Below are 19,481 nucleotides of genomic sequence, written 5' to 3'. Positions count from 1 at the left end.
TGTCCAGTCAGTGATTACGAACGATAGCGAGGACTTAATTCAAGTCTGTGAGTTTTGAATGCGAAAATGTTATCCACGTGAATCGTGTGGATCCGAAGAGTTTTTTTGGGGGGGTCCGAGACCCGGTGATAATACGATACAGGTGTCTTAATGGCCGTTAACATGAAAAACATCCCAAGACCATTATCCCACCTTCAAAACGTCTACCGGTATATTATTTTGCCTGCAGTATATAGTGTAGCAAGGTAGTCTTAAGTATTTTTTACATTTTAGGGGACCCCCCCAAGAGTCCTAAGTCATTTCGAACCCTGAGTAGCAGGTAGGGCACAAGCCAAGGTGTAGTTTGTAGCTCATGATTGTTAGCACGACAACCAGGAGAAGCGTGATAAGCTGCATGTTGAGAAACGGGAGGAATTTCTACACAATGTTCCAAGACTGTTTATTTTTGTGCTAATGCTAATGCTAACGCTAACGCGAACGGTAACACTTAACCCTGCGAAGTATAGGCTCGAGTCAATTCATTACATGTGAACGGAATTTTTTAGATACAGTTTGACTTCCTCAGTTGAACTAGTGGAGGAGTTTATCTGTCGTTTTCGACCTGAAGACGGGAAAGAGACTCTTGAGCGTGGAGCAGTCAGGATTTCAAATATACTATATTTAAAATATATTATTAAGTACAATTTTGCTATAGATGTTATGCATTTTTCCATATTTCTGAGAATAATTCATCCTACACAATTCCCAACACTAATTGTTTTACCTCTGAACGAGCGTCAAAGGTTGGCAGTAACTAACCTGTGTGTTACAGCCAGGCCGACGTCTCTCCTCATCGTCTGAGGGGAACCCCTGTGCATGGTCATATCTGTGAACATCATCAAAACAACGGATGTCAAAAACACAGAAAGACGATGGGGAAAACAACCCAAAGTACAAGGGTGCAGGGACCCAGGACAGTATCTATCTTGAAGAGGACTCACTCTCCAGCAGGGTGGGTGTGGTAGGCATCATGTACGGGGCTGAGGCCGGGACCGGGCCGGGGGTTCGGGCAGACAGCAGCGGGGAGCGCGGCACTGAGTCTTCAGGACCATTACCACTGCCGTTAATCTGAAGAGCACTCAACACTTTGTTCTTCTTACCGGCTCTGCAAGCACAGAGAGCAACTAACACCACAGAATAGCATACAACAGGCCTCTTCATGCCTTCATACAGGTACCGTGTCGGGGGACAATACAGAAGTGTGGAATGTATTCACATAGAGAAAAGTAAACACGATAATCTGCATGATTATTATGAGATAAAATAAAATGAAGATGAAACTGTGTCTGTGTTATTCTTAAGTTATATTTATACAACCAGACAAATTACAGTTTACAGCCATGTCATCGCTGCTTAAGAGAGACTTGCAGTGCGTAACTGGACGGCCTCTGGGTACCAAGTAGCATAATCCATGATGACCAGGATATAACGGTGCCCCCTACTGGACTTTGGCAGGTGTCCTACTATATCCATAGCCAGCCTCTGGAAGGGGATGTCAATTAGGGGTAGTGTACCTTCGGAGCTGTCTTCCGCCACTCCGGACACATTTTTCAGAATAAGGATCCAGGATGCAGAAGCCCTACTGGACTCTGGCAGTGTTGTCACCCTCCTACCCTCCACGACTGACCACTGGCCCCAGGGGACCTCCTATCCCAGTCTCCTGTGTCCATGGGGATTCACAAGAGTATCCCACAACGCACATTAAGGTCCAGACCACAAAGGGCACTTTTGAGGTTGTGGCGGGTTTGGTGGAAAATCTGCCAGTGCCAGTGCTGATTGGACGGGACTGCTTGATATTTTGTGAGATTAAAGGGCGGCTAGATACCGGAGAAGCTGTTCAATAAAGAAACCTTGTAGGGGCCGGAAAGTCAAGGTGGTACATGCCTGTGCAGCCCCATCCAGCCCAACCACTTAATCTGGAGAGGAGACAGAGGAGGAGGCCCTGACCCCAGTGGAGGCTGTGGCGAGGGTGGATCCATGACGAACGAGGAGTCGTCGAAAATGGTTTTTTCAGAGTTCCCACTTGCGGAAGAGGAAACTGCCATCAGGCCTAGACAGTTTAGAACTGCCCAGTTGGTGGACCCTAACCTGGAACAAGCCCGACACAACCTGGCTGTGGTCGAGGGGGAACCGGTGGCAGGGGTGAGTGTTGACACTTTTCCACATTTTGCAATAAAGAATGGCCTCTTATATAGGGTGGCTAAGCTGGCGGAACTTGTTGTGGAACAGTTTCAAGTCCCCAAACGCTATATTCCAAAAGTGTTGTACCTAGCCCACTTTACATTACATGTCATTTAGCTGACGCTTTTATCCAAAGCAACTTACAATAAGTGCAATTTAAGTGCTACGATTTGTTAGTGCTACAGTTTTTAGTCAAGGTAGTCAAGGAGTCTAAAGAGGTGTGTCCAGGATTATTGCAAAATCTGCCCAGAGTGGCAGAAGACAGCTCCGAAGGTACCCCTTCCAGAGGGTGGCTATGGATATAGTAGGACCCCTGTCGAAGTCAAGTCCAGTAGGGTTATATCCTGGTCATCATGAATTATGCTACCTGGTACCTAGAGACAGTCCCGTTACGCACTGCAAGTGCTATGGCAGTGTCAAGAGAATTATTCATTCTCTTTTGTAGAGTTGGTATTGGAAGGGATGTCCTAACTGACCAGGGAACCTGTTTCATGTCTTGAGTGATGAAGGAGATGTGCAAGCTGCTGAAGGTGAGCCCAATGAGGACCTCGGTCTACCCATACACACAGTGGGACGGCCTGGTAGAATGTTTTAAGAAAACCTTAAAACAAATGCGGAGAAGGACTATTGATGTGGATGGGAAAAACTGGGACCAACTAATTCCCTTTGTCTTCGTTCAATCCAAGAAGTTCCCCAAGCGTCCACAGGGTTCTCGCTGTTTGAGCTTCTGTATCGACGGAGACCCAAGGGCATGCTGGACCTGGCCAAAGAAGCATGGGAGCAACAGCCATCAGCCGACCGGTCATAGTTCCGTCAGAGAGTATGTGGACCAGATGCAAGAGAGGATAAGATAAGAGAGAGGTAAGATATGGCCTCTCAGTGCAGGAGCATATGCAACAAGCCCAACAGGGCTGGTGAAGGTAGAGGCAGGACTCAAGCGCAGAGTTCCAAAACAAAGGTGTTCCAAAAAAGGTGGCAAAAACGCCAACAGGGACCAGGGACATTCACCAACAAAACGTAACATGCAAACAATGACGCGACAAGGGACACAAGACACAAAGGCCTTAATACACAAGGGAGGTGCAGGGGAATGGACACAGGTGGAAACAATCATGGACACTGCAGACAATCACCGGGGATGACAGGACAAGGCAGGAAGTGAAGTTACCCCAGGGACACACGTAGGGTTGGGCATCGAGAATCGAGAATCGATTGGAATCGAAACTAGCTTTGCGATTTACCCGGTATCGTTCAAAAGTTTAAAATTCGATTCCTAGTTTCGATTCTCAGTCCGCCGGCGCCGACCGGAAATAGAAACCGCTGAACACCAACGAAGAAGCGTCCACCGGAAGTGTTGGCGTAACAGCGCGATCGAACATGTATAGCGTGCGTCGGCGGTCAAAAGTGTGGTTACACTTCTCGAAACAAACCGAAAACTTGGCAAAAAACTCCCGGTTGTTGTGAATTTGTGACGCGTCAGACCAGTGCGCGCGCGGCGGTGCCGGGTGGCCCGAGCGGAGCTGTCCTCTGTTAAAGTGACCAGTGAGGCTGGCGCTGCAAAGAAAGAAAAAAAGGTTGTACTAGCACTCCGCGCGTCGACCGTCAGCAGCCCCCCCGTCAGCGAAAGTGTCCCTGATTTGAGGTTGGGAGAGTTGCGCGCGCCCCCCCCCCCCCCTCCGTGTGCCCCGTGTTTGACGCGCTGCCTCTTCCTCTGATTCCAAGGGTTCGTCCATCAGTGGGAGCAAAGTAACGTTTAAGTACCTGCAGTATCATACACTCACGTGTAAATGTGTTTTTGTGAGGTTTCAAAAATAAAGCTCTCTGGAGGAAAGTGTACCCCTGTTAAAATATATTCATAATTTATAATGTTTATACAATATTCAAGTTCATAGTTTGATATTTATATTGTAGTTGAAAACAGCCCTGTTAGAAATTCATAGTAAAGTTAATAAAAAGTTCATAGAATTAACATTGATGGAGAAGGTCAGACTTTTTACTTCAGAAAGACCCTTGGTTAGCTAGCTCATTTAAAATATCTTAAACTTTTTTGACCCTGCCTCTTAAAAGAATCGGAATCGAGAATCGCTGGGAACCGGAATCGAAACCAGGAATCGGAATCGGAATCGGAATCGCTCAAATTCAAACGATACCCAACCCTAGACACACGAGACATGAGACTACTAAATAAAACAGGAAGATCACCCAAACCGTGACACAACTGGCCCAATCACGAATCTTATAACCGTAGAGCTTAACTACGGGAGTTCCAGCCTGGGGCCTTGGTCCTGATTCCTACGATTGAAGTTCCTGGCCAAGTGCCATGAACCCTATGAGGTGATCAGGAGGGTCGGTGAGGTAAGCTATAAGGTGAGACAACCTGGGAGAAGGAAATCCTCCAAACATATCACATCAATCTGTTGAAGAGATGGCACGCCCCTGACAGTGTTCCGATGGCAGCACTAACGGTCGAAATCACAGATCATGTCCCATCACAGGTACCTCTGGGCTCCCAGTTGAGCCTGACCCACCGGCAAGACATTGTGAAGTGACCGGGCAGTTTAAAGATGTATTTTTAGACTTACTGGGACGGACCAATGTGTTTCAACATGACATTGGTTTGTTTGTTGTTTAGCAGATGAAAAGTAAGCCCGATAAAGACAGGCCACTGATCCGCTGCTATTATTACAGTTGTAGGACATACCTGAGTTCCGCCGGCTCCTCAATGCGGTTTGTTGACTCTTGACTCTTGCTTCTTGTCATTCCAATGTTGGGGAAGAGATGCAGCCGCTTGTGGGTGGGTGGGAGGGGCGTGGGGGAGGGCTTGCCGGTGTGTGTCTTTGAGGCTCGAGTGGCTGGAGGGTGGCTTGGCTCTAGGGCAAAGGTGTCCTCTGTTAGCATGCAAGCTCTCCTGTCCTCTGAACAAGGGAAGACTGATATGGAGATGGAGCGGCCGTGGGTGGTGGTAGTGGGCTGCAGCGAGAGGGACGGGCTAACACAGCTGGAGGGTAGGCTGATGGGAGAGAAGACATCAGTGTCCTGTCGAGCCTCGGAGCTGCAAGAGCCTGGACCCGGATCATCTCAAGTCAAAGAGTAAAGATCCAAATGAGTGTGCGAGTAGAGTACATGTTTTCACACATTACAGATGGTTGGCATGGTCACTTGTTGGCATCATCGGTGTTGTAAATTATTATTGTACTTTATAATTATTCATTTATTAGGTCAAATTCATGTATAATTCTATAGATACTATCCCCCCATCTGAAATTGAGCTTAGTTTGCATAAAACACAACAGACAAAAACGAACAAGCTACAAAGTGCACTAACACAAACAAAGCTGCATGGTTGCAACAACCTCTGTTGCCATTGCCATGGCTCACCTGCATTGTTAGCTTTCTTCAGACAGGAGAGAGCAGCAGTGAGGCGGGAACAGTCCTCTGAGCCGGAGCCCAGGCGTCTCATGGCGTCCGGCAACTCAGTGCTGGAGGCGAGCAGCGAGCTGTCCACCGAGAGCTTCCCTGCAGCAGCCTGCAGGAGACAAGCAGGACGTGTCCATCAATGACTACCACTGGGTTTTGTCTGGGCTCTTGCTTCGTTTTCTTAATAAAAGTACACATACACATGGGTTTGTTCATTCATCAGTCACAGCCTGTGAGACTTTCATATTAGGAGAATGGCCTCAGCTAAAATAAGTCCTGGTAAACTTTCACCCAATGGCGTTTTCTTGCAGAAGCCAAGGGAAATCAGGCTTTATCACTTTTTACAGAATATAACTCATTTAGGAATCAGGAAATATTTATTGCCATAATATGTCAGACAAGGAATTTGACTCATCATTAATGATTAGTCATTTAATAAAATTTTAAGTAATCCTTCTGTCCTCCTCATCTCTCTTCATTCATTATTGAGCGTTTTATGATGTGTAAAACAGCACCCCTCTAAATGTTACATGGTGAATGAGGGTTACGTCAGTGCGTGCAGTGTGTCTGTGAGGAGGCCAAGCTAAGTTGGCTTCCCTTGGTGAACCAATCAGGTGAGGCTATTGTGACAACACCAATTTCTCAGGACAGTGTCAAGGAAAGCTGCGAAGTCGTTGGCATGAGGAGAATTACGTCCGCAGAAGTGGCTAGCTAGTAGCGGCAATCTTCAGCGTCTATTTTGCTGGCACAAGGTTTTCAAACTGCTGCAGCTTATGCTACGGATAACAGCCGAGGACTCATTTTAAAGAGGATCGAAACCTATCTGAGGAACAAGTGTGGACAGGACAGGCTTGTCAACTTGGCCAAGATGTTCATTGACTCTGTTGTTGTGGATGACCTAAAGGCCTGTGGGAAGTTCGACTACATGGTTATCGATCACTTTGCCACCACGAGAGACAGGAGAAAATAGAGTGAGCAAAACACTCATTTGTTTCCTCATGCGTAGCTTAATAGTTACTGAACTGCCCAATTAGCAATGTGTTATTTTTTATGTGAGAATAGTCCTTGTTTGTGTCTTGCTTGCTTTGATTTGATTAAGCAGCATGTGAGTCCACTGGAGTTGTTGTTTATTGTTGTTATTTATCTGGAAAAAATGAGCTCCACAGGCCGGGCGGTCTGAATACATGCACATGTCAGGTGTGCTGGTTATAGCCACTGGTACTGGGTTATTGTGTTGCTGTATAACATAATAATAATATATAATATTATTATAAAATATAATAACATTTACATGTATTATTATATATATATATATGTATAGTTGTGTTTGACGTGGAGGTATGTGAATAAATTTGCATCTTTCCAATATCAAATGTGTGCTGTGCTTTAAGTAGCTGGTTGTTTAAGATGACTGAGTGAGTGAGTGTGTGTGTGTGAGTGACTGAGGGAGAGAGAGAATGCGCACGTGGGTGCTCAAAGTGTCGGTTAGATAACAAGCGTGTGTAAGTCCTGGTAAAATGATGCTGGGAGCCGTAATAGTTCACCCGACTACATGAAATAGCAACATATAAATTGACCCCCTTAAAAATACACAGTTTAGAGGTTGTGTATCACTTCCTAGAAAATTTTCCCCACGCCACACCACTGCTTTCACCAGGCCTGCTAAGGCCTAAAGATGTACGTCTGCTTCACAACTACAACCTCCACAATCAAGAAGAACTGGTTCTGACAACGCAAATGGGCTGCAGTGCAGCAGGACAAGCTTGAACAGAGTTTATACAAGTGGAGGAAGGGATGGTATTCTGTGAAAATGTGTCTCACCTGACAGCCGGCTGTCTACCTACTTTTCATTTAGAGGGAAATAAAAGAAAGGCATTATAAAGGCATGAATGGCACATTAACAAACAAAAATAAGAACACAATGAGACATAGTCAGTGTGAAAAAGACCTGTGAGTCTGAACTGTGATGTTTAACACAGTATACTGTACCGAAAACTTTTTCCTGGAATCTGCTGGAATACTGTCAAAACAAGGTTTACTCTACACTGATTTTATTTGACTGGAAGGTGTTTCATTTCAGCCCTTGGTGTGTTTGTGTGTGTGTGTGTGGCTTTATCCCCTGGCAACTGGCTGTTACCTGCATGGTGTCCATGGTAAGGGAAATGGATAGACTGCTCAGTAATTGCATGAAGAGAGACAATGCTCAGATTGAATATGTTACAGAAATGTTTATGTTCAGCTGAACTAATGAGGCTAAAGCTTAAACAAATTTGGTGGGAATCCTCTCATGTAACATGTTTTTCCATGTCTCATTTCCACAGTATCTCCTCGCAGAGAGATAGTGTCCAGCAGGTTAGTTCCCAGAACAATACAACTGCCGGGGGGACAAACGCAAGACTTGATTGGACGAGTTCAAACCACTAAGAACCTCAAAGTACTGTCAGGCCAGCCGAAATATAAATGCATCTGTGTGTTGAGTTTATGTGGTAACAGCTGTGGTCTGTGTTTACTTCCTGTCGCCTGATGTCCTTTACACACAACGCAACAGCAGCCCCACAATTATTATTAATGTAGCTTTTTGCATGCTGAGGGCTTTTATTCAGCTAGAGATAACAGCCGGTTTTCGGTCATCTTCTTTTCTTAAGTGTCTTACTGATCCTCTGATTGAGGGACAGCTGTGCTCATCACTCACCCACAGCTGGGCTCAGTTCTCCTTCTGTTTTCCTGTGACTGAGAAGTATGCTGTCCAAACCTCTCTCTCTATTCAGAGCAAATCAGATTTTAGTGTGTTTAGACAGTCAATGCTTCCAGATATGATCGGATGAAAAGACAGGCAAGACAAGTATGAAAATGACTATCATTTCTATGGACCATAATATTTAGTGATAACTACTCCCCGCAGAACATTTCGCTAACCATGTGACTAACAGTTAACTTAGGTCCTTCATTGTTGTGTGATCGCTTAGTGACGACACAACAGGAACAGGTAGAACAGAAACATGGCAGCAAGTACTGATCACTGTTTTTAATCTGCACATACCTGGCTCTTCTCAAACAACCAGCAGATAACCCTTATAGAGCATCCTGCACTCGTAGGCGTGAACACAACATATAAGCATAGTGTTATGTTTGAGTAATATGACAGAACTGCAATACACCTTGGACTGACTGAATGATGAATATCAGATTTCTACAGTCTCTGCTGTCCATTATGCGATTCTGCTCCAGCCCCATCTAGATATCTGGAAAGCTAGCGAGCGGTGACATCATTAAATCACGTACAACTAAATTGCTGGATGGAGGAGCTGGACACATTCATCTGTTCAGTATTCAGGATTCTGCGTTACGTATACTGCATTATGTATTAAGTAGTCAGTATTTTTTATTCTTCAATCTGCATTCTATATTCTGTATTTTAAATTCTGTATTGTATTCAGTATTCCATTCCCAGTATTCTGTGTACAATATTATCTGTTGTGTATTCTGTATTCCATTTTCATTATTCAGGATCTGCACTCAGAAGAACTCAAAAGTTGCCTAGCAAGAACAAAAAAAAGACAATACACTGACCTCTGATCGGTTTACTAAAAGGCTGACAGTGCTCCTGCTAAACCCTTTGCGTCCTACCAGGGCTTCGGAGAGAGGAGCCACAATGCCATGTTTTTATCTTCATCCAACCTTGTCACGTGACATCACTACACTGAAAAAAACAATCCTTTGGATTTACTTGATTTTAATGTGTACATCGGTCCCACATGATAAGAATGTGTATGACTGACAAGATTTCCTATTTTTTCAATGAATTATTACTTGTTAAACCAAACTATTTTAATCATATTCAGGTATTTAAAATAATCTGATTGAGTTATATTTTTAAGATACTGCAACACCAATTAATGAAGTAGTATGAAAGTGATTTTATCATGTTCAGGATACCTGATTTTCAATATAACAAACTTGATTTGTTAATGCTAATACTATTTAAATGTATTATGTAAGAAAAGCAATTTCAGTTTTTTTGTTACAACCCAGGTTAGGTCTCTAAACTAATATATGTGACAAATGTCTTCTATAGAAGATATTTGTCACACACACACAGCTTCTCCTGGAAACCCACCAGCAGCACGTCACTACTTTCTAACGTATGCAGTAGATGCACGGTGATGTGTTAAATGAAGTTCCATTTGACTGCTCCAGATAGCTTTCATGCTGTATGGCGCACGGGGTAGAGCAGTGCGGCGGGGGCCGCAAGGTTGGTGGTACGAATCCCGGCTGCTCCATGTGCCATGTCGAAGTGTCCCTGAGCAAGACACCTAACCCCTAATTGCTCCCCAGGCAAAAAATGTAATGCATGGGTTATAAGGCAATGTAAGTCGCTTTGGATAAGAGCGTCAGCTAAATAACACGTAATGTAATGCTGAATGTAGCTGATAGAAAAATGAGACATAAAGGGGAACATGAGGGCAGTAAAAGCCCTTGCTGTTCGGTCAGAATGAACAAGGCTGATCCTCCAAAGCCACATGGTATTTATTTGACATAAATACCATGTGGCTTTGGAGGATCAGCCTTGTCACTTCTAGAGAAGTGAGGAGGGTTTCCTGTTCACTCCACTTTTGTAAAAAATAAAAAGGGTAGAAAATCCAAAGGTTGGAGGAAGAGGATGACACATACCAATACCTGGGCAGGGCATGCCTCAGCTGCCTGTGTTTACATGTAACGGAAGCCTGAGAGGAAAGGAAAGACAACTGAAAGAAAGTCACTGAGCAAGAAACAAAGTCTTTCTTTTATCCCATGGGGGTAAATTACACACAATACATTCCTCTAACGCCAGTCATTGGTTTCTCTTACACAAATGTGTTGTAAGGGATAAGAGTCCACACCAACAAGCATGTGGGGTCAGATAAATGCCTCTACCTAACACACAAAATACAGATCTGTCCATCTACCACTGCCCACAGTGCTCCTAACAGTGGAAAAAACAGAACAGACACGAGACAGCAGCAATGTCTCACTAATGTGCTGGGACTCCAAACCCCTTTACCGCGCCTTGGGTCACAGGTTCCATCTGCTACTGTACATTACCATGCGGTGGGTAGTCTACTGGCCACCTGAGTCCCTGCTCTCATAGTCCAGGCCCTGTTACAGAGTAATCCGTGAGCACAGCAGGCTGCTGGGAAACATACTGACAAAGAGCCAGCAAGTCTTCCCACTGCTGTTATCACACTCCCTGTTTTCCTCCTCCCTCCGTTTCACACTTCCCTCCCCCTCTCTGTGTCTCCGTCTTCACGACATGCTAACATTGAGCATCAGTGACCCACGGCGACCGGCCGAGGAACAGTCAATTCTGTTATGGAGAATCGGAGCCATTTGGTGTCAATAATGTCTCTGTCTAACAGGTGGGTGTGCTGAGAAAGTTTCTTTCATGAGCTGGCTGTAGGGTTACTGACAGTGATTTCCCTTTCTGTTTATTTGAAATGAAAGAAGATCTATACCACTTTCAGTGTTTCCCCTACTTTTACCTACTTTCCGCCCGGGCCGACTGGGTAGTAGTCACTCTAGTGCTCTCGCTGCTGTAAAAAATGTAATTTACACTACTTTGTTACAATGGTAGGGGAAACACTGACTTTGTTGTTTCTTGCTGTCAATGTGTTAAGCTTTGAAGAGGTGCTGTACCCACTTCACATATCTATTCTTCCGTGCACAAGTCTAATCAGTGCTGCACCCCACCCTACCTCAGAAGAAATCTTCACTTCCTCTGCATGCCTTTTTTTCCTCCACCGTGTCATTGCCCTGCACAGCCAAGGCATTTAAGAATCTGATGGTAACGAGAAGGCAACGAGGAAGAAAACACGGGGGGAAGATAGTTGACAGGAAACAGAGAAGCGGAGCCAAAACTTGGGGATTGCTTCTGCAGAGATAACACACTGTGACATTATGTCACATTATGAATCCTGGGTGAACAGTATGGAAGTAAATCTGTGTCATCGGGGGTTGAAATAAAAAGGTGATTGAATTTCTAGCACTGAATATTTATGTATTGAAATAATGTATCTGAATGTTTTTCAACATTAAAATACTGCAAAAAATTCAACCTAAAAAAAATCACTGTTAAAATATTCAGCCGCAAAAAAAATCATGGTTACAATATTCAATATATTGCCGTGAGACACCAACATCCGGGACACTAAGGTAGAGCAATCAATTCTGGATTCAAGATCAGGAGCGTGCGTCAAGCTAAAGGAGCGAGCATCCAATACACCTTCGGCTTCGGATTGTAGCCATGTCCAATAATAACAGGGCTTTAACTCTTTGTGGCAAACCAGGGGGAGGAACAAAGCACCTGGGGCGGAGCCCCAAGCTCCGGTTGGGGGAGGTGATAAGGGGGATTTATTATCCTGTGCAGGTGCTCCAGCCACTAGGAACGTGGCACTGGTCACACCTGCGGCCTATCTGGTAATCAGAGCAGACCCTAGATAAGGAGAGGAGAAGAGACCGGACGGGGGCAGACATCGGAGAGGAGGTAACCCTCAGGACTCACCGCTCTACTCTACTCTGCTCCTAACAGGACAAGGAAGCGGGCGCCACGTAGGAGGAGACGGGGGGACGCTACATATTTCAGTTTGGAAGCCGGTTGGAAGAGCCGTAGTTTTTGACCTTTGTTATTAAAAGGACCCTTTTTGTTTGCATTTACTGTCTGAGTTTCTTATTTTACGCCCGAATCTGGCCTCACTCCCCCTGGGTTACCACATCTTCTTTATTTTTTTGGGCTGAATATTGTAACCGTGATTTCTTTTGCGGCTGAATATTGTAACCATATTGTAACCAACATAAACTCACGCAAGACTACGAGCACGGCTGTGGGTTGGCTGTGGCAGAATACTTGTATTTAAACCATGGATGTAATTATATTGAACTGTCCGTGTTATTTGTCTTGGTTACATATGTCGAACTCGCGACCCGCTGCCGACCGGCTGCCCCGTCCAAAGCGGTCCGACAGCGGCGTGCGTACCGCCAGCGCCCACCCCCCCCTCACCCAGTCAGCTTTTCTCACCTATCGTCTGTGGCCCGCCAGTATCTGGCCCAAACCAGAAATGAGTTTGACACCCCTGCTGTAAAGTGTAAACATTTAAGTCAATAACCTCACCAAGGAGAGTAAACTGAATCCCTATGTTTGTTATATCAGCCAGACACGCAGTAAAAAAGAGAAGAAAAAAAAATAGTAAGACTGTGCCAGGAATTGAACCCGTGTCTCCGTCGTCAGAGGGCAACAGCTTAGCACAAGAGAAGATCTATCTGTTCAGATACGATGTTGAAATCAAAACGTCACTCAAATAGGATTGGTTACTCTCTTGCAAAAATACAGGGAATATTCACACTAAAAAAAATTATAACTGACTTCCTGTTTGTTTTTTAGCATAATCCTGAGAAACTTTAAAGGAAGTTAAAGGTCTTTCCTTTCCAGGCCACACCCCTTACAAATTTCATTGGTCCATAACTTAAATAAAAAATTAGATATCAACATTATTTCAATACATTTTGATGGCCTTGAGCCAATGACCATTTTTGCCGAAGATTTCGTAAGAATCGGACATAGCGTCTGGGAGGAGTTCGCAAAAACGTGTTTTTCACAAAATTCAAAATGGCGGAAAAAAACGCCAGGTGCATTTGCATACCTTGATTTACTTTGCATCATCAATGCATTCCAACAATTAAAGTTATGAATTTAAACTGTGGATTGAAGCAAAGCATTTCAAAGAAGTCTGGCCGAGAACAGGCTGCTCTTTGCGGCGTGAGATGAGGCTGACCGCCTTCCGGTGTAACTGAGATGCCTTTTCTAGTGTGATACTCCCACGTTGTATAGTGAAATGCTCTCACGTTGTCTAGTGAGATGCTCTCACGTTGTATAGTGAAATGCTCTCACGATGTAGTGAAATGCTCTCACGTTGTCTAGTGAGATGTTCTCACGTTGCGTAGTGAGATGCTCTCACACACACTAGTGAGATGGCATGAGTATCTCAATAGTGTGCGTGAGAGTGTCTCAGTAGTGTGTGTGAGTGTTGAGTGTCTCAGTAGTGTGCGTGAGAGTGTCTCAGTAGTTAAGTCCTAAACGGACCCTCATATTTAGCTACTGTAGCTTGGACATATTCTGTAAAGTCTTATAGTTATAGTTAAAATAGCTCTTAACCTAGACAAGAAAAACATAAAAAGTCATGGGTCATGAAGTAGCTCTCATTTCATTGAGTCATACGAAGGGCTACCAGTTTGATACGCTCTGAAATAACAAATTTGCTCAGTTTGCCTTAGTTATACATTATTAATAATACTCATAAATGTGAAGACACTAATCACGTAAATGATTTCTCACAATAATGACAATAAGGAGAGAAATAGATATCAATATAGGACTTCACATCACATTTCATAGGAAAAATGTCCCATTTTCACTAGCCACTGACAAACCCTTTTAACAAATAATAAACTATGTTGTTTCAAAAAGTTATCAATTAGTGTCGTGAGTAGTGAGAAACAAATGCTCCATATGCGAGGCCATGGTTCTAAGCGGTGGACGGCCTGTTCTTGTTCACAAGTGAGGGAAAGATGGAGTTTGAGCTTGGCCGGAGAATCGCAGCAGCAACCCAGAGAGCTAGATGAGCTGTTAGTACACAGTGCTAAGTAATGGAGCTAACGGAACCATGGATTGAACCAATAGATTTAACCAATGGGTCGAATGCTAACACAGGTTGAATCAACTGGTACCAGGATGCATTCTACCTCAATGGAATACTTCCACCACTGGTTGAGCAATCATTGTGTGTATTACTTATCTTTAACTTACCTATCGCCCCAGAATTTAAATCAAATTAAGAAACTTCCATTGAGGAATAGAATTGCCCGACCGTCGCCCGAGTGAGTCTTACTACTTTCTCTCATCAAAGTAACTTTCCTGCAGTAGTTAGACATGTAAATCTTCAAATATATTCATGAGATTTGACACGTAGATTTGTTGACATGTATGAATTAACATCACTTATGTTTCCCGGGCGATCAACAAAATAAAGAAATTACCAGTGTCCGGTAAGTGTCCGGGTCCAGGTCCGGCGCCTGTGACTGGACTTGGTAATCTTTTGTCAATGAGCAGATGTTCCACCTGCTCAGCCCCTTTAATAATCTGCATGTCACTCAGGAGCCTGTAATATATGAAGTATGAAATGTCCTGTTCATCCCAAACAACACATTAATCCCACTGAACAAGTGCTGCGGACAAGAGAACTATGGTAGACTCGGGCCATTTGTACACCAGATAGAGGGAGGTTTGCAAGATGACAATGGAACAGCGCTTCTCTTTTAATGGGAGCTACATGACCACTATGTGGTGTATTTAGCAAAATCCCACACAATCAAAGAGATAATACACCTCCTGCGACCAGTACTCTCAGGGGCCAAAGCATGAAGTTAAAACCACATTAAGTTTAATTGAATGCTGACTTACCTCAACGTCCTATGCTGTCTATGAGGTCAGTAAAAGCCCCACTGCTCCAATACAGGCGGACTGTCTGTCTGTTTGTCTGCCTGCTCCTCTGAGCCCACCAGTCGCTTACTTCTCAACAGTGTCCATTTTCACTAATGTTTACAGGACACCTCCAAGTCTGCCGAGCTCTGTTCAATTGTGATCAGACATGTGCATGCTCTTGTGTGTGTTGGTAGGTGCAGAGACTGGTTTCGGTGTGTATAAATAGCACACTGGGGAGGGACAGAGGCTTGCAGAGCAGCTGACTCAACACATTCTAGTTTGGGTGAGTGCTCATCACAAAGCGCGGTGTGGCCGGTGCTATTCACAACACTGCCGGACTTGATACAACCGACACCGCAGCACAGAATTGCTTGACTTCCCTTGTAGGGACTAATACTTACTAGCAGTGGTATTTTTAAGGATGCCTTCAAGGTGCATGGGAAATCATTGTTGTAGAATACAATATCATCGTTAAAAGTTTTCAAGTTGAAAGTCCTGCTTTTAGATAAAGCTGTCAATAACTAGAAGGAAGAGTTAGAGGTAACCAACTTGTTTTAAGCTAAAACTCTTTAAAGATTACCACATCGTGAAGGATAGGGTGGCATTATGATGCAACAGTGGATTGAAAAATGAGGATGGCATGATTTTCAATACCGTCATAAATACATACACACCCTCTGCTTAGTATGTTTCTGTACTGATTTGATGTATTGAAGTGCACAGCAGAGGTTTGTCTGTACTAGTGCAACAGGCAGCTGAGCTCATAAAGATGGCTGCTGAGTTTTAGGTCACTTCTCCCTGCAAACTCTTGTTCCAAATGAATTCAAAAGCACAAGACGGAGGCAGTTCCCTTTGGGATATTTTGGCTTTACTTCTGTCCAGGGAGGGAATCTATACCTGCAAAGCTCAATCTGTAGCGTGCAAGGGACTGCAGGGACCGCAAGAGAGCTCGCTCCTCTCAGTTAGTATACAGCACTGACTCAGGTTGACGAAGCAGCACATTCTGCTTTTTTCTGCTTCCCGTAATGTACCGCTTTCCCCGACAGATGCAGAACACTGGCACTTAAACAATACAGCTCATCAAACATGTTTCTCTCTGAAAAACTTTGCTCTGTTCTCAGAAAAGATGGACGGAATAGCTTTGTAGTTTGAGAGGTCAATAAAATGACAGGAAAGGGAAAAAGGTAACTGTCAAAGTTACAAAGCATAGTTAGTCCATCATCAACTGTAAACACCTGCTCTGCCTGTCTGGATGTAGCGTAGCACATAACGTAGCCTAGTACAGGAACAAGCTAGTCTGCCCTTGCCTTTCACCTCATTTGAATTTCTTGACAAACAGGACCTGCTCAGAATGCAAGGGAGAGAACCACAGCTAAATACAGCCTCCTGCCACACACATGTACACAACTAGCACTCAGGGCCTAACCTGAGAGAGTGACAGCAGCCACTCCTCAGCTACAGTTATTTTTTGGGATATTCTCAAAAGGATGGGTCTAATGTAATACAAACTCAACTCTCCTAAAGAGGACGTTGGTAATCTACTCAATTGTTCCCCCAATCATGTAGAAAGAGAAGCTTAATCATTAACCCTGTTTTGCAGTTAAGGGGTCGTATCTGACACTTGCATGTGTTATAACCGGGTGACGGTGGCGCATGGAAAAGAGAGGGTGCGCTGGGAACCGCAATGTTCGAACCCTGGCTGCGCCATGTCCCATGTCAAAGTGTCCCTGAGCAAGATACCCAACTCCTAACTGCTCTCTTGGCAGCCCTTATGGCTGCAGACTGCTCCCTCTCACTGAGTGGGATGGGTTAAAAATGCAATGTCACTTTAGATAAAAGTGTCAGCTAAATGACATGTAATGTAATAATAGTGGCTTCTTTTGAAAATGCATTTGGGCAAAAATATATATTATACAAAAGCGGTGAAGTTGAACAAAGATTTACTTTTTTTAAATTCAAATCTTTAAAGCTTCCAAGGCTGTCCATCAAATGCACTTTAACTTGTAATTTTAAAGGCATGAGCCATCCGGTTGAATTATTTTCTTTCTTATTTTGGTCACTATATTGTATTTGTGGCCGTATGTCTTCACTTCTGTGTGTCAATCACCTATTGACACGGCAGTAGAGAGTTTAATCCTTAGTAGAGGTTTTGACTTTTGTTGGATGAGTAATTTAAGGCGTAAAGCAGAAATATCTCTTGACCAGCAACACAGAAAAACGTTAACCAAGTAGTAGTAGGAACAGCATGGATTAGCCCTACCAATGACAATAATAATGGTTGTGCTCGTTCCGAGTCTCCCACTGTTAACGGTTTGACGTTGAGCACACCACACTGGCGCTGAAGCAGCGAAATGCAGACCGACCATTATTCATCTTATTAAGTAGCGCACACGTGCTTCTCCTACTGGGACAGGTCAATATGTGAAAACAGCCTTTACATTGGTACATGTGTAGTGACAGTACATGTTCAAACTTACACCTCAAACTTTTGAACTAAATGGAACTACATTCTGTGACGCTATTTAACATTGCGCATTGTTACCACTGGTGGCAACGAATGGAAAGTATCACTAATTAGTATTTTTACGATGATAAGTGTGACCGCGGGAGCAGATAACGTTTAACACCTGCTTCTATTCCACTGATTATTGTTGAATAATGATAATTGAAGTTGCGGGGTGCTCGAGCGCCACGGTAAGCGCATGAGCAGCTTATTTTCTCAAGTTACCTCCGAAGGACGGATCCCGCGCTGCGCGACGCCTCTGGATGCGGTCCAGTGAGGCTGCGGACAGGCGATGGAGGTTCCCACAAGGTTCGGGACCGGAGCCTCTTCCGCGTCTCCCGTCCTGTCTTTTGAGTCCATTCCTCACACAAACAGCGGCCTGACGACGTGTCGCGGTGCATCTCTTCAAACACGTTTCCGCGTTTGGACCTGAACAGAGCAGCAGACCCGCACCAAGCCAACCCCGGAGAGCGACATGCCACCAACACGTCCGCAGAGATCCACGTTGTTGGCGCACCTCCACGGAAAAAACAAATGAGTTTTTCCAATCGCAAGGAAGTTTCGTTTCGTTAACGTTAAACCTAAGTGAGAAGAAGTCTCCAACTAGTGATGCTGGGAGTGTCACCTCGAACGTCTTTCCCAGCTCATTGTCTGCAGCCTTTATATACTGTATAATGGATGAAATACCATTTGAGAGTTTTAGCATCCAGATTTTGAATTTGCTAGACAGTTGTTCATGTTAACTAGATGTTTGTCCATAATAAATGGACAATATGGGCGTAGTATTTCAACCTTGAAGTCAAAGGGTTTTACTGACAGATAAAAAAAGACCATTTGCTACAGAGTAACTAATTTGTTTGGTGAAAATGTAAAACATTAACATCCTTTGGAACCCTCTGGTGCCACTGGCCTCATATCGTCTTCAACCTTACAGTTGTGTACACTAAAAAAGTTGAGAATACTTAAAATAGTTAAGCAACCAGCTAAATAATAATGTTAAGATTGACAAACTTTGAGCAAACTTCTTATCGCGAGTTGACACAGTCACACATCCATTAGTGGAGTATACTCAAAAAGCGTTGCAGCTGGTTGATAAACTATTTTTAGTTTCTCAACTCTTTTTTTAAGAGTGTAAGTGCAAGAACTATACAGCATTCTCTTTCATGATTTAGTTTTAGTTTCTTTCTTACGTTGTCCTGTATTGTTTTTGTATTGCAGCCCTCGAAGAATTTTCCGCGTAGACTTAGTGGAAAATAAACTTTAATTGAGCAACATAGCAGTGTTTCACATAAAGTGCCAGGCCTTCAGAGGAACGAGTGATATGCTAGAGCACACTGCCATCTGCTGCCAGAGGTCCCTGAAGAGCTGAAATGGTTCATTAAATGGTTTCAATGTCAATAGTATATGCACACAAATAGTATGATCAAATAGGTACGTATACAGTGTAGGTCATTTATACCAGACTACAACTTTGTTATAATACAACTCAATGTAAAATCTTGTCTGAGAGTAATTTAGATTTACGCAGACTTTGCATTCATGCACAAAATTCACCCTTTTTTACATTTTGATGGTGTGTTTACATATCAACATATATGCTTATAGCTATGAATTCAAAATACAAGCTAATGTTTTGATCATAAAATGTATTCAACTCGTTAGATAATGATATATTTGGTTATTTTGTTTTGTTGTTGCTGGCTTGTACTAATGAACTTCCATCTAGGCTTTCTCGATGAAGTACTGGAAGTGTGTCTTTGTGGAACCTCCCGTCCGTAGGGGAGAAAAGCGGCTAAATAATCCTAATCCTGTCTCCTACTCCCAGAATTA

At 43.8% G+C, this 19,481-nt stretch overlaps 1 protein-coding gene across 5 annotated transcripts in view; it reads right to left on the bottom strand.

The window, feature by feature from the left end:
- LOC119218611 (kinase suppressor of Ras 1-like) overlaps positions 1–19,187 on the bottom strand; it is a 35,576-nt gene extending 16,389 nt beyond the window's left edge. The window contains exons 1-6 of one of the 5 annotated variants that reach the window (XM_062561301.1): positions 15,128–15,325; positions 14,704–14,825; positions 5,599–5,746; positions 4,922–5,297; positions 981–1,144; positions 799–865 (exon numbers count right to left, since the gene is read on the bottom strand). In XM_062561301.1, coding sequence (XP_062417285.1) covers positions 799–865; positions 981–1,144; positions 4,922–5,297; positions 5,599–5,680 — 689 coding nt within the window. In that variant the 5' untranslated portion in view covers positions 5,681–5,746; positions 14,704–14,825; positions 15,128–15,325. Of the gene's footprint in view, positions 1–798; positions 866–980; positions 1,145–4,921; positions 5,298–5,598; positions 5,747–7,458; positions 10,698–10,719; positions 10,827–14,703; positions 14,826–15,127; positions 15,326–17,876 lie in introns of those variants that run through there. The other 4 variants (XM_037473173.2, XM_037473208.2, XM_037473191.2 and 1 more) reach the window with 4 other exon arrangements.
- Between the last annotated feature and the right edge of the window lie 294 nt (positions 19,188–19,481).

Source organism: Pungitius pungitius, chromosome 3 (assembly GCF_949316345.1).
Source record: "Pungitius pungitius chromosome 3, fPunPun2.1, whole genome shotgun sequence".
NCBI lineage: Eukaryota > Metazoa > Chordata > Actinopteri > Perciformes > Gasterosteidae > Pungitius > Pungitius pungitius.
Note: the sequence above shows the minus strand (reverse complement) of the source record. Positions and strands in the feature narration are given on the sequence as shown.